The sequence below is a fragment of the Chaetodon trifascialis genome, chromosome 3, assembly GCF_039877785.1.
Source record: "Chaetodon trifascialis isolate fChaTrf1 chromosome 3, fChaTrf1.hap1, whole genome shotgun sequence".
Lineage (NCBI taxonomy): Eukaryota > Metazoa > Chordata > Actinopteri > Chaetodontiformes > Chaetodontidae > Chaetodon > Chaetodon trifascialis.
This window is the reverse complement of record NC_092058.1, coordinates 7482750-7498248: the sequence shown is the minus strand read 5'-3', so window position 1 is coordinate 7498248 and position 15499 is coordinate 7482750. Positions and strand designations below refer to the sequence as shown.

Below are 15499 nucleotides of genomic sequence, written 5' to 3'. Positions count from 1 at the left end.
TTTTCCCCGATTTGGAAAGTCTAAATTTGGAATAACTTGACTTGATGAATTTTTCATATAACCTCACCTCCAACTAAAGGACTTGAATTTTTTATCAGGGTCCTCATCACCTCAAACATATGGTTCTCATCCATACATGCATATAAAAGTAGTTGCAAATGTCTGCCTCTTAAGAGTGTCCCCGGCCATTACAGACATTATTTTGTTGCCTTTATCACTTTGTTTTATATGAAAATCTTATTTTCTTATATTTTCTGGGGCTAAAGCTCGTTCTCCCCCTGTGTTCATGTAATGTTGTTTCAGTTTAACCTGAATCAGTTTTTTTCACTTACCTGTGCTCATTTTGTTTGATATCTGTTTCACAACAACATGCACATATACTTAATGCTTTGGAAAATGCCACTTATCATTCAGTTATTATATCAGTAGCCCAAATTAAGCCACTACTCTTACTACTATTTTTTTAATCTTGTTTCAATTATGTTGTTAGCCCTATAAGACAAAAATCACTATCTACATATTTGGTCAAAAGTGAGTTAAGATCGTAATCTGGCTTTGTGGCATCTGTTTTACCATATATATATATATATATATATATATATATATATATATATATATATATATATATATATATATATATATATATATATATATATATATAATTTCCAAAGAAATGTATAATTCATGTGAAAACAGCATGTACAATTTGCAAATCTGAGCTAAAACCCCTCCAAACAACTGCAACTACGCTAAGTGAAAGCTAGCTTTAGGGGCTAGCCTTAGCTAAAGCTACACCAAATATTTTCCTACACTGTTTTTTCAGTTTTGATGAAATGTTATTCAATAGGTGTTACCAGTTTTGTTGGACTGATGTCTTGGTAATTCAGTTTTTTATCCCATACAATTAATCAAAGCAGCTAGCTAAATCAAGTCACAACGGAGGGCACAAAACAGCTAATGTCGCTAGCTTAGCCGCCCTGTAACTGTTACTGCAACGACAGTTTTTGACTCTTGGGGAATTGATGCAATTTGGTGTGATTAAACTACTGTTAAATCATATATTTAATTAACTGTAGATGAATATACTGTGGGGGCTGCATGGTGGCACAGCAGGTAGTGCGCGTGCTTCACAGCAAGAAGGTCGCCGGTTAGATTCCCGGGTCGGGCCTTTCTGTGTGAAGTTTGCATGTTCTTCCCGTGCATGCGTGGGTTCTCTCTGGGCACTCCGGCTTCCTCCCACAGACCAAAAACATGCTCATTAGGTTAATTGGTGACTCTAAATTGCCCCTAGGTGTGAGTGTGAGTGTGAATGGTTGTGTGCTTGTGCCCTGCGATCGGCTGGCGACCAGTCCAGGGTGTACCCCGCCTCCCGCCCGCTGACAGCCGAGATAGGCTCCGGCCCCCCCGCAACCCCGAAAGGGATAAGCGGCATAGAAAATGAATGGATGGATGAATATACTGTATCTATTTCAATATCAATAATATGGTAGACACCCAGCACACCATAAAAGAGATACTTTCATATATTATTTTCTTAAAAACATCTGAAATGAAAGCTGAAAGGCCATTTTGGTAGCAGCCACTGCATTTTTCCCCTTGAATTTTGTGAAGATTACCCAAAGTCAGAGAGCAGTATCGACATTTAATGAGTACAATAATCAGCCTAAACAGGCGTAAAATGAAGGTTGCATCTGTTAGTTTGCCACCGAGCCTGAAAACTTCACAGTTTTGCTGCTTCTGTAGTTACTGCTCGCTGCCAAAATGCTGAAAATGACACAATGTAGCTCCAGAAGGAAGAAGTCTCTTGATCCTGCTCACACTCCCTGTCTTTCTGCTCATCAGAGGCAGCACGAACAATCCTAAAACCCTCAGTTCAGCCCTTTCTGCTTGCACACCAACACACAACATGTTGAATCCAGAACGAAGGTGCAAAATCTGCAGTTTTACCCACAATGATCGTGGAAGATTACCAGCAAACAAAGAAGAGCGAAGTTTCTCAAATCATTTCTTTTCCAGTCTCAGAGGCATACACGAAACTGCCGAAAGCATCCCAAATTGTTTCTATCGGGAAGCTGTCTTTGCAATTAAGTGTTTCTCTGCTTATCTCCCCTACAGAAATGTCTGTTGTTCCCTTCTGTCAGTCAATATGCGCCCATGGTGGCATCGAAAAACCCATCATCTGTTACCATCTCATTCATGCATATAATAGTCCTTATTCCAAGGACTCAGCTCTTGTTAAAAATGAGCAAAACCCGTCTTTATCAAAGTATACGAGAGACTGCTTTCCACTGTTGGCCATTGTTCTTTCTTTGCTTACTTCTCTCTTTTGACAAAGATTTGAGTTAGTCAGCTCTCGACTAAATTTACATTTTCAAGCCCTTAAAACAAAAAACAAACCATTTGCAGGCACATTTGTATTCACTTTCTGAAGACTCACTGGCTTTTTATGGCCGTTAGAGTGGTCATTTTGTCAAGTCATGCATCTCAGAGGGATCATTTTCACATTTGCAGTTATTGCTGACTGAGGTTTCCAAAATAAAGACAGAACATATGCGGTGCGCACAAAACAATAAGAACATTTTGTCTTTCTAAAAATAAGAACGAGCAGGTGAATCCAGGTTAAACCAAAAATGTCCTGTAACGTCACCTTTTACATCTGAGCTAGTCGTGACGGAACGTCGGGGCTGAATACGAGAGAGCTATCTTGCCTTTTACTCCAGCAACAAGTAAGATTGCTTCTAAAAATGTACTCCATATAGAGTCAAGGGCAGAGTCTATTTTTAAGGAAGGAAAGGATTCTTACTCTCTAAAATTCTTTGATGTTCAGAAGTGTAGAAGGCTAAAAGCCTTTGGCTAAGCACTGTGTATCTAAAGAAGAAGGCAGATTTAGCCATAGCAATAAACTTTTGCATGTAAAAGATTGACTTTTTTAAGAGATTTGAGACAGTAGGCAGACATTGTGCAGGGCGGGGAGGCAATGTGATAGTAGAAAGACATTGCTATGGTACTTTGAACCATGAATATGTGCAAAGCCTTCTTTTATAAATGGATTTTCCCTCGACTATCAAGAGTGATGTTATTCTCAACGTGTGTTTTTGATCCATGTTAAAATTCTTTGTGAGTCGTCTGATAGTCAAAATGGATTGTCTGCACTATCTCCTCCCTGAGAATAAATTTCTTGACTCTCAGCTGAATATATTGAGCATGTCTGATTGATTCATGACTGCACATATCATTACTATCATTAAGACACACATCTCTAGTACTCTCTGGATATGGAGCTTGCCAAGGGCGGCTATTATGGTGGTGCTACATTGAAAGTGACCTGGCTGTGAACTGTCAGCATTATCTGTGGATTAATAAAGGGGCCAGTGTACTACATCAGATGAGCTCGATGGATGGTCGAAGAGCCTCGGAAACTGCTTCCCTGCGCATCTTGACGTCAGATATGGGGGGTGGGGGACCATTTACCTGCCTTTTCATCGTCACTACCAGCTCTCCTCTTGGCTCACTTTCTCCCTTTCTTCCCTCTGAATTTAAATGTGCTCCTCCTTCATTTTCTCCCCATGCACCTTTGATAAGAGTGAATTGTTAATTATTAGACTAAACTGAGAATTTTTGGTCTTTTTTTGCCATCATATTCTGAGCCAACTGCAATAAAACAGGGAATGCGTTTAATCTGTCAGTGGCCATTGTCATCATCACCCCCCTGATGGAAAATTCAGAAACATGGAGCTGTGCCCATTGTTTTCACTGAGAGCAGCACAAAGAGCATTAACCTAACACAGGAAGCTCTGCGTGCCTCTGGCTTAAACATAAACATTTATCCCTCCATGCATACATACACATACATGTGCACACATAAACACACGTGCGTGCAGGCATGCATGAATACGCTGCAGGTGAACACATGGGATATTATGCCATCGTTTCTTGTCTCACATGTGAAAGATACTTTGATTCTGATCTTTCCAGCATGCTGAATTTATCTGCAGAATCCATCTTTATCCTTACGTGGCCGGCAGCGGTTGTTGTGGCACGTGATGCGCGTGCAGCGAGATAGAAAAAATAAGCAATCCCTTATCACACCCGACCAAAAAATATTTTCCTTTTGACAGGGATGCAGGATAAATGCTGTAATAACATCAATGATAACCAGTTTTTGAAGGTGAGAATTCATGGCAACAGTGCTGGAATGTCCCGCTCATGATTGATTGCTCTCTATTTTATATCGTCACAACAATGCATCTTGTTCAAAGGCATCTGCTGCCTATCTCCACTTCTTCAAGCCTTCTGATTCAGATTGCAGTGCCTCCTTCCATGGGAGAGCTGAACAGCCATGCTAGCTGTTCTGTGAGGCTGTAGTTACATTCACCATCATGTTCACCATCTTCGTTTCGCAGGTTAGCATGCTAATTAGCATAGAACTTAAAGTACAGCAGAATTTTTTGCGAACGTTTATAAACAAAAGTATTGCTGCCAGACAGACAATCAGGGGATCACGTCATCAACCAAATTCCGTTGACTCCAAACCACAAATGTGAGCCTCATGGTGGCGCTAGAAGAAAAGTTAGAGGATTGCCACAGTCATTAAGATTCATCATTGCAGGACCATGAGCATCTGTGTCACATTTTGTGCCAATCCATCTCAAAGATACTGAGATAAGTCACTGCAAAAGTGAAAGTGAAAATAAGTGTCAGGGGACCACCAAAGTCATTAGAATTCATCATCTGGAAACCTTGAATGTCAGCACCAGGTTTCATGGCAATCCAATAATTGTTGAGACTTTGCCCTAAAACCAACTGACCATCGTTGCCAACGACGAAGCCGTGCCACAAGTGTGCCAAAGATGCAAGTGAGCCACTCTGCACTTTACACTGTGGGGAACCTCATGTCAATTTTCCCATAACCTACAGATGTTGCAGGTGCTATTGATAAGAGGGTATTTGAGGAAATTCACAGAGTAACCCAGTGAGATTACCAACTAAACCCCGTTAGACGCTGAGAAAAGATTATATCTCTACCCTCCAGTCTCTCTGTCTCGCTCGCCCTCTCTAACGCTGATGGATATCCACTGCTACGTCTTCACTCAACCGTGCACACTTGCCCTCCCATTTCCCTGCTGGGGGGTCAGCTCTGTTCTTGTCTGCTGGAAAGCTTTCACAGGAGCCGCTTCTTCAGCCATTCTGAGCCAACAGCAGGTAGTTTTGCTGTTGAGTCCATTGAAGTGATTTATTTCATCCTTCGACTTTGAAGCATCGTTTACAATGAAGCAATATTTGAAGAATGTTGTTTCAAAGAGAAACACCTGTGCTCGCTAGCTCCAAAATAATATGAAAATAACAGGTTTTACTGCCCCTATATGGAATTTGTTTTGGGGTTGTTTGAAAATTTATATACTGTATGTGATACTGGCCTGTAAATGACCTATTTTTTCTGGTATTCGAATGATAACTTCATCTAGCACATTATTATTTCTCAGATTTTTCTGCTTATCCAGAGATGAGCAGTGTGAATTCCCACATTTCGGGCCTCTGAAAATGAAAGCTTGGATGAATGGCGTCCCCGCTGCCTTGGGGAACAGATGACCTTAAAGGTTAGCATCAGAGCATTCTTGTCCGTGACTCTCGGGTTAACGTCCTCTCAATCTCTCCAAGGACAAAAACACATGCCCAGCAAAGTATTATGGGATTTCATAGAATGAAACATGTGTCATTTAGGTCTGTAGATTCCCAGGCAAACAGGAATTGTACAGCACATTTTATAGACTTCATGAGATGCTGATATGGAGTTTTGTTGCCTATTTGCAGATTAGTTTTGAAGCCAAACAGCCTATCTGAAGGTAATGGCCTCCTAGGTTGATTAACTTTAGTAGATCTTTACCCAGTGGCCTCATTCTCTGTCTCTGTAATGCCAGCTGATCAAGTGGGAACTGCAGGGCACCAAATTGCAGAGAGGGATAACGATTTATAGGCTGGAGTTGTAAGAAAAGCGGTTTTAGGACTTGTGCAGTGTTATTGAAAATGTCAGTTGTGGACCTGGGGACACATACAGCAGGTGGAACGAACGTTGCTAACACTCAAAAGAATCCTGAAAAGGCATGCGTGTGTCAGACAGCACAAACGATTTAGGTGCAAACAACCCATACGCACAGACACAAACACTGTGCATGTGAAAACATCGCACTCCGGTGTGTGTGTTTACTGTACACGCTGTCTCTCTGTGACTTGCACAGTGTGCATGTCTTTGTTTGAGAAGAGTGTTCATGAGTCACCACTGTCTTTTGCCCGAGGCTCAGCAGCCAGCCAGCTGAAGGAGGGGATGCATGTTTTATTTTAGTCGCTCTAATATGCCGTGAAGACATCATTATCTTGAAACATGTTGTATTCCAGAGCCTCTATTGTTTAAAATGGCACAGAAGATGTGGATAACTGTTCCATCCTCATCACAGTCATAGAGATCATTAGATGTGCAATTCAACGGGCTTCATTAGATGTGGCTTTTGTTATTGCCAGCTAAGCAGTGTGTGGCTGTGTGAACCCTCCTCAGCGAGAGAAGGATGTTATCTTTTCTGTCATGCACACACCAGCGCTGCCCATAGGGAAGAGGTGAGCATGCAAGGAACTTGGCTGATTGAGGGCACAGGGCACAGAGGCGCGCTGTGCACGGCTACGATTGCCTGTGAATACTAAGAATGCCTCACAAGAGACCCTTTTGTCAGCATCAACTCCCTTTGAATAGAACAGAGCTTGTGAGATCTTTTCTACATTCCTTCCATGCCATCAACACTTCCTATATTTCTATATATATATAAATTTACCTCTGCAGAGTCTCTACCAAAGAACACAATAAAAACAATTTGTGGCATGCATGGTTTGGTTACTGATATCAGTGAGATATTGTCCTCCAAATATATCCTGGAAAATAGGAGAAATCAATGTAATGTAATGACTTTGGCACCAAAAATCAGTGTTTCTCTGTTGTGAGTGTTACCATTTTGGCCTGGACTGGATTTGTGACAGTAAAATATATGGATGTAAGTTCTATTTAAGATGAAGCTCCAAGTCGGGCAGAATTTACAGATGAAAAATAGGAGAGGCATCCAGAGCAACAGCCGAAATCTTCTGAGTTGGGCCAAGAAGCAATAGATGGATGCATACATACACACATACATACATACATAGAATCGTTCATTTAAGTTCTGAAATACAATTTATGCCATGTCTGGCCAACAATAACAAAACTAAGCTCAACTCAGTAACCTCGATCTCCTGCACACACACACACACACACACACACACACACACACACACACACACAGACAGAAAAGGAGGAATCCCGACTCTCCCTCCTTTAAAATGGAGCAGCCACCCAGTGCGTCAGTAACCTGATTACCCCAGCTGTCAGTCTGAATAAGGCCAGTCTTTGGGATCCTCCCGTCCTCTGATCCTCAGTACGGGACAGAGCCCATTCTCATGAAGAGTCTGGAAACAGCCTCAGAACAGGACGGAGACAAAAACACGGAGCAGGGAAAGCACAGGGGATGCGAGTCAGCAGGTAAGAGTGTGCAGACATGATGGCTTCTTTTATTTCAGCTGATAGTGATGATTTTAAGTATTCAGCCATCAGACACCAGCCTTTATCTCAAAGTGCTGTTTACATGTGAATGTATTGTGTGTGTGTATCACATGTAGATGCAAATGAAAACATTTGCACTCACTTGCTTCTTTATTAGTCAAATGTTGGTTTCCTGCTTCACATATTCTCTCTTAAAAATTGTATGACCACATTAGATTCATGACTGGCGTAGACAGGCAGAATATATGAATAGGAGAAAGTGTAGGATATTCAAAAAAGTCAGAGTTGAGACTCTAAAGGGGGGGGGGGGGGTCTGTTTGAGGCAGTCAGTCACTTAGGGGAGGGAAACAGGATACAACCAGTGGGTGGACCTTGGCGATTGTTTCTGTGCACAAGTCTTTCACTTACATGCTCCCTTTCCCTCCAAACAGGAGCACTTTTTATGAGTTGGGGTCAGTTGGTGCAGTCTAGAGCACTTATATTATTATATATATTTCATTCATCTGTGTCTTTCACTACTACCACTGACTGGCTTTCCACATCGAGAGGTTGAAAGCTCCACCAAGATCCTGGATCCCTCTCTGGACTGACCAAATAAGTCAGAATACAACAGGAAACTGAGGACCCTGAGCTGCACTTGGCAGCTCCAAAACAATGGCAGAGTGCACTCCGGATGCCAACCCCAGCAAGGGGATACAGAATCCAAAGGCTGACATGAAGGACTCGAGTGGAGCTTCAGCTGAGTCTACATCGGTGGCAGCAGTCAAAATTCGACCTGCAGACCTGGGGCTAGTTCGAAGCTTGTCCAAGTCAGACTCTGACCTGTTGGCGTCGCCACTCGGGGAGGAGGATGGAGGTCTGGCTGGCCGCAGCGGATCCGTGTCTAACTGCAGCTCTGGGCAGCCGTCCATGGAGTGCATGCCTTCTTTTGCCTCTGAGTGGGATGAGGTAATACTCGAGCTCTGGGGATGGGAAACAAGTGGGAGGGTGCAGAGCACAGAGGGAGTGGCACAGGCTTTCAAGTAGAGTGTGTTAATGTCCTTAAGAGAGAGTGTGTTAGCGAGTGTGAATGTGTAAGAAAAAAAGAGAGGCCGATAAGAGATGTAACTGAGGATTAGTGTGAAAAAAAGAAAGAAATGGGATGAGGGGAAGCAACACATTTCAGGAGAAAGGAAGGAAGGAAGGAAAGAAGAGGGAGAGTAGAGGCAGCAGTATGAGAGCGATCAGGAGTCCAGCAGAAGCAGTGATAGACTGTAGTAACTTTACCCAGCCTGCTGGCGTAGAACGCCTGTGGGTGAGTGCTTGAATGCATGAATGGCTTGATCACTTGCACCGACCTCCCTGTAGCAGCCCTGGCATCCAAGACTAATTGGGCTTGTGCTGTCATTCCACATCCACTCAGTATATGTCTCTGGGGCCGACCCACGCTTCCACTGTCTCCTCCTGCACTCCTCTGGCTCCTTTGCTACGTCTTGCGCCATCTACTTTCAGCCAACTGTGAGCAACCCCTCCCCACCGCACCCCCAAAAGCCTTAACTTGTGATTTTTGAGCACTTTGGAGCATCAATGCAGCACACCCTTAAGCACTGCAAAGACCCTGGTAATAATAATTTCTTACTCAACGTCCAAGTACACTTAAATAGCCGAAACCTGTGGGCACAATGGCTGATGACTGATAATGTATTATGATATTACAGCGCAAAGCCTAGAGGCAAAGTTTTGATTTTTTTTTTAATGCACACAACAGACTATAACATATCTGACACTTTCTGCTGGGTGCTTAATCCTTATCACAATGATAAAAATTACAAGGCTATTTGGTTGAGCTTTAGCACATTACAATATCTTGTCAAAATCAATTGACATCTTGGCAAGCAGCGAAAGTCCTGTTGGTATTGCTTTTTCTCTTGTGAAACACATAAGTCAGCCTCAGTTTAGGAGGCGTTCTCATGTATCTGCTTTGGCTCTGTGCATTTTTATCTGCAGATTTGACGAAAAGTTGAGTTATTCTTGAAAATGAAAGCATAATTCATGAGAAGAACTGTCTTGAAGTCCAAAGTAATATAACTGTAAAAAGAAAAAAGTCCTTCTTTATCATTGTTACATGATTAAAAATAATACCAATGCATGTTGCTTTTGGGGTAATCTGTTTACTTTTTTGTTTTAAAATTCAGTAAATTCAGTGAAGATTAAACTACCGTATAAGACCTGAGTGATTAAAGTGATAACACAGTTGACTCTATGAACAACATTACAGCAACACTTTGAAAAATAGAGTTGGTGTTGTTTTGTTTCTTTGGTCTCAGTGTTAGTTTTGACCCCTTTGGACTTGAATCAACCTGCTCAGACTTGGACTTGACGTAAATGGCCTGATGACAGCCCAGGTCATGGTTACATAAACAAGGTCTGGCTTTTACAGTATGTCATGAGCATGTACCTTTACAACAAGGGCAGCTGGGTGTCACTTTAGAGTACTTACACATCTTGAACTTTTACTCGGTTTTGCGCACCCCTGTCTTTGTCATCTCTCCTTGTCCAGTGCCTGCTCCCTGCCCCACCCCTCTGCTCTCTGACAGAAATGTTTATTCAGGCCATGTTGGGTGGGGTGTCCTGTTCTCAAGGGCATCCTGTTTTGCAGCTGCTCCTGAGTGTCTGTTTCTCTTCCAGATTTCAAGGGATTTATTTGGGCTGGGGATATGATGGCGAGGGTACAAACTGACTCTGCCTTGTGAACATATCTCATGAAGGGATCAACCACCAGCAAACATTGGAGCGACATAGGAGGCTCAGAGAGAGGCTGGGCTTTAGGTCAGATACCAAAACACACATAAGTCAGGACATGCGCACACAGAAAGCAAAAGTAAAGAATACAAATGATGGTATTCGGATGTTGTTGTTATAAAAAGGAAGTTATGTGATAAAGTATAACCTTTAAACCCCATTGACATTTTCAGTGGTACATAGACATTTGGAATTTTATTATGTCTGGCAGCTTGTGTAACTGCTGACCATTTTTAGTGCTCCCATTGAAAACGCTTGGTATTTCTATTTCTGTTGAAATAAGAATCAGCTTTTATTGAGTTTCTTTTCTGACAGCTGCTTTCTGAACTACTTAATACGGAGTAAAAATGGTCAGGAATGTACCGCATATTTAAGTGTGTCTGGTGTTAAGAGGGGTGAATATGGGACACTGCTATGAGAAACCTTCAACTTGTGTTCCTTCAGGAGATGTCAGTAGTCTAATTAAATAAAACTTTAATAAAAGGAAATACTCAGTGCAAAACCTCAAAGACATACGCAACCCCTCTCAGCCCTATAATAGGTGGCTGTGCCTGCATGGTGAGTGTTAATGCTTCTCTGATGGCTGAGATTTATGATGATGACCTTTACCTGTCCCATCAGCTTTTGTTGGATTAGTAAATCATTCTTTTGACATCTGACTTGAGCATCTGCGTGAACGCTCACTCTGTATTGTAGTTTGATGCATGATCATGTCATATAGCATGTAGGTAAAAATGATCTTGAAATAAGTGACAGGTACTTCAGGTGAGTGACTGATTGAAGGAAAATTGTTCAAGGCTGTTTTATTACCGTATTTGGACAGTTCTTAAGATGACATGACATAAATAAATATATGAGCATTAGCCTGTTCCCCCCAAAGTTTGGACAACTTTAGCGAAGCATAAATTCAAATAGTCAAATATAATAATAACACTAATAACGCTACTACTTTGCCGCCATCTTTGTCAGTTGGAATAAGAAAAATCGAGTATGGGTAGTACGGAGTTTTTTTTCTAGGATGGGAATCAACGTTTATTCATCCAATCATGGTGAACAAACGTTCCTGACGTCAAACCCAAGGGTAGGGGTAGGGTAAGAAGATGAGGCGGGCTTTACAGGGTTCGTTGCGATTGGATGTTTGTGTTACCGTCGTAGGAAAAAAAAATATCGCACAGGATGGTGCCAGTGGTGCGTTCAGGTAGTTCAAACCAGCGAACTGGAAGATGAATGAATCCTTCAAACCGTTGGTTCAGCACACAGGACTCGTCCTCAGTGGGGATTCAGCTGAAAGATTGTTCTCAAGTTATATCAGGCGTGTCATTACAACAACAGTACTTAGCTAGCTGCCTAAGTAAAGTAGTTTACCTTCGGAAATGTCAGCGCTGGCGTTTGATAAGTTACGCGTAAAATGCTACGACGTTACAGCTGATGCCTTCAACTCCCCTGACTGAAGTTTAACCGTTCAACTGTAAGTGACGCTTTTACTTTTAATGTTTAGTTTTTATCTTTTTTGTGTTCAGGGAAAAGTTATTCTCATAAAGCTATTATTTTAACGGCAGCTTCATGTAAATTGTTGTGACCTCAGTTAGCTAGCTAGCAGGTTGCTCTAGCTAGCTAGCTTAACCACAACCAAAACCTGCCTAATTTCATAAACGTTAAGTTTTTTGACAAACTGGTCAAAGTCACTTATTAAATACCTGCATGGTAACATGAAATAATGAAATAGTGGCTGATATTTTGGGGTGAAGAACATAATTATGATACTTAAATTAATATCTAGCAAAAAGTAATGAGTCAATCTGCACATTAGAAGCGTTGGTCATTATAATGCCTATAAAGGTGTCGTTATTATTAGCAATTTAAGAATTTAGGCTGGCCTGTTTTGAATTGTTTTCAAAACTTCCAGAAAATATTTTATTAAATATTTAAAATAAACATGGATTCAATCACAGTTAAAGGGAAAAATGGTAGTAAGTCAGGACAGAACTTATAAGATGTCATTAATAACGATAATGATAAAGAGCCTTGCAAACAATAGCTCAAGTAAAACACAACAGCTGCACTGGATGATGGACTATTGAGGCCACTGTCGAAATGGGAAATTGATTACGCTTCTAGATTACCTCTGCATGGTAACTTTACTTACCGCCTGAGATGATGTCATTTTAACTAGTTTGAGTTTAAAAGGGTTAATGTCAATGAATTGAACTGAACATCCGTGTAACATGGCATGTCTTGAAAAACACACCACACATCTGGGCCAAATCATATATCTAGGGGTAAAAGATAACTGGTCAGCTTACACCTTGTGGACATGTATAATGTTCTCCAACACAAAAGATTAGCTACTATTTCATGTTACTATAACGCACATCTGAGAAATGAAGCCATCCTGCATTTAGTTTTCAATTAAAAGGTTATTGATACGAGTCATGTATTAAATGTACTTGCTTGTCCTGTTAAACAAAATAGAGCCATGAATACAAGGTATGTCCACACTATTTTCTCTGCTAATTTGTGTGTTCATATATTTTTATTTTGCTTTAAGATTAATACCACAAATGGCCTTATTATGTAAGAATCTTGCATTCAAATGACCCTCACACACTGTGCTAATAATAGAAATAGCATATATAATTAAGGTGATTGACGTCTTCACCACGTGTTCAATACTCAAAAGGCAAAGGTTAACACAACCACATGTTACAGATGCTTGGGTGGCTTCATTCGTGTGCGTACTCTATTTCCCAGTGGTATTCCTCAGGTCATTACACATGCAAGCTTTTAAAGTGCATACTGTGTGTGTGTGTGTGTGTGTGTGTGTGTGTGTGTGTGTGTGTGTGTGTGTGTGTGTGTGTGTGTGTTTATATGCTGCTACATTTACTAATGGCTGTTTTACATAACACATGAAGATTGGGATCTCATTGAAAATACCCACATTTTTATTATGTTAATTTCAGTCTGTTGTAATGTTTTTGAATTTATATGATTAGTCACCTTTGTGATGTCATAATTGATATAATCATTTTGAAACTGATCACGTGAAAGCATATATACCATAGCTCTTAATATGATTTATAAACCAAAATTACTTTTCAGCATCTATAAATTTGAGTTCCCACATTGAGAATGAAATACTTACAAAAATGTTTCTATGTTGGTAAATCCAGTTGATAAAGAAGGGATGTTTTCGAAGCACGTGTAAGATGGTTTATAATTCATATAGAGAGCCACGGCAGAGTGAACACATCCCAAGATCTGGTTAGACAGATGTGGTACATGAATATGAGAACAGTGGTGATGGTGTTGGTGGGGGTTGGGTCGGGTGAGGCACAGTCCTGTTTCACCTGCCACATTGACCGTAAAATTTCTCACCAGGTGTAACACACGAGACTGTTCTTTCACACATGAAAGGGCTTGACCTGCTCATAAGCTACTTTGTGATTTAAGGATTTTATTTCTTTAATTCTGAAGTTATCCAGTTAAAAGATCGCAATACAAGGGTTTAAATTTGAAGGCACAGCTATGATGACTTTATAGACTAATAGCTTTTGCATTATTGATTTGTGTTATTTTGTCAAAGAACAGCTTTTTAAAGGATAAAAATGAAATCAGATTTTTGCTGTCCTGTTGTCACACTAACGATGTGATGTTTTTCATCAACTACACACAATTTTGACTAATTTAGCAGGTTTAAAAGCAGCTTCTTCTCTGAAAAATCGACCCAGTCTCTTAGAAATTACTGTCAGATATAACTGTTTCTGTTCTCTTCTGTGGGAAACATATTGTCAAACCAGTAGCATATATATGGAACACTTTTGCAAAGCAGAGTAGGGATGGTTGTGTAAAGCATGTTCCTTTAACACTGGTGCCTTGGGTTCATTTCTCATCTCATAGTAGTAGGCATTAATTATTTAACCATGACCATGAGCTTCCCCTATTAAGCTATTTTGTGTTGCAGATACATGTGTGGTATCGTAGAGAAAAACACAATAGAGGCAACATTACTTTCCCTCAAAACATATTTGCTTACCAAAAAGAATTTCATATTATGTAATTTGTAGGAGGTTTAACTGCATAAAGATTTATGTAAATGTCAATATGTAGGCCTAATAGAATTATACATACAGTATGTATAGATATAGATAGATAGTGAGATTCCTGAAACTGTGATGGCACTTTATAGACCAAATGATTAATTCAAAGAAATGATTGGCAGAATAATTGATATTTAAAATGATTGTTGGTCTCAGTGCTAGCTCTCATCTATCAGTCGCTTATAGAGCCAATAAGTCTTATTTTGTACAGGTGGAAAAATACACAGAGGAATTTAATTTATGATAATCTGACATTACCAGACATTAAATCCCATTTCCAGCGCTACCTGACAGGCTGTGTGCAGGGACATGTACATAATGTACATAAACCGAGAAAAGGTATACTGCCAGAATCAAAAATTTATTTCGATGCAGTGGTTAATATAAAGGAGCGAGTAATATATGAGGACCCAGTCTGGTGATCACTAGCAGTCACTGACAAAAAGCTTTAAATAAGTGCTATTTTCCTTAAAATAATTGTAACTGTGAAGTTGTATCAATAAGATTCTTATAAGGCAAAAATATATATTCTTTATCCACAAAAAGATGAATACATCTGTGAGGCAAAGCTGTGCACTCATGTCGCCATGCCTCGCCACATTTACAGTACACCATGAGGACCATCATGGCTTTACTGTTATCATTCTTAGTAGCTTTGCTGTCTGGTTTCAAAGCTGTCGAATAAATAAAAATCAATCCAAATCAGAAGCACTGCTGGATAGAATTATGTGATCTGGGTCTTGTATAGTGTGGAGCTAGTGGCCCATCTGTCTTTATTGACAGTGATACTGAGGCAGTAATCCTGTTTCCAGACCAGTGCCAGTGAGGCAGGAAGCCTTTTTGGTTAGTTAATTATATCCAGCCATCATTTCCATTATCTGTTCTGTTTCGGGCTCACTACCATCACTCATGTGCAGGAGACATTGGCTCAGTGGGCAATATTATACTCCCTGGCTCTAAAGCACATTGTGTAAGATTATTTCACATTATCTCTATCTTATTAGCTAGCATGTTGTCGACTACACAGGAAAGATGGGAGGAA

General features: G+C 40.5%; 1 protein-coding gene across 4 annotated transcripts in view; it reads left to right on the top strand.

Moving 5' to 3' along the window:
- The first annotated feature begins 8323 nt into the window (after positions 1-8323).
- anks1ab (ankyrin repeat and sterile alpha motif domain containing 1Ab) overlaps positions 8324-15499 on the top strand; it is a 39661-nt gene continuing 32485 nt past the window's right edge. For all 4 annotated transcript variants that reach the window (XR_011602049.1, XM_070959137.1, XM_070959138.1 and 1 more), the window contains exon 1: positions 8324-8527. Coding sequence is in view for 3 of the 4 variants with exons in the window: in XM_070959137.1 (XP_070815238.1) it covers positions 8489-8527 (39 nt within the window). In the remaining variant the exon portion in view is untranslated. The remainder of the gene's footprint in view (positions 8528-15499) is intronic.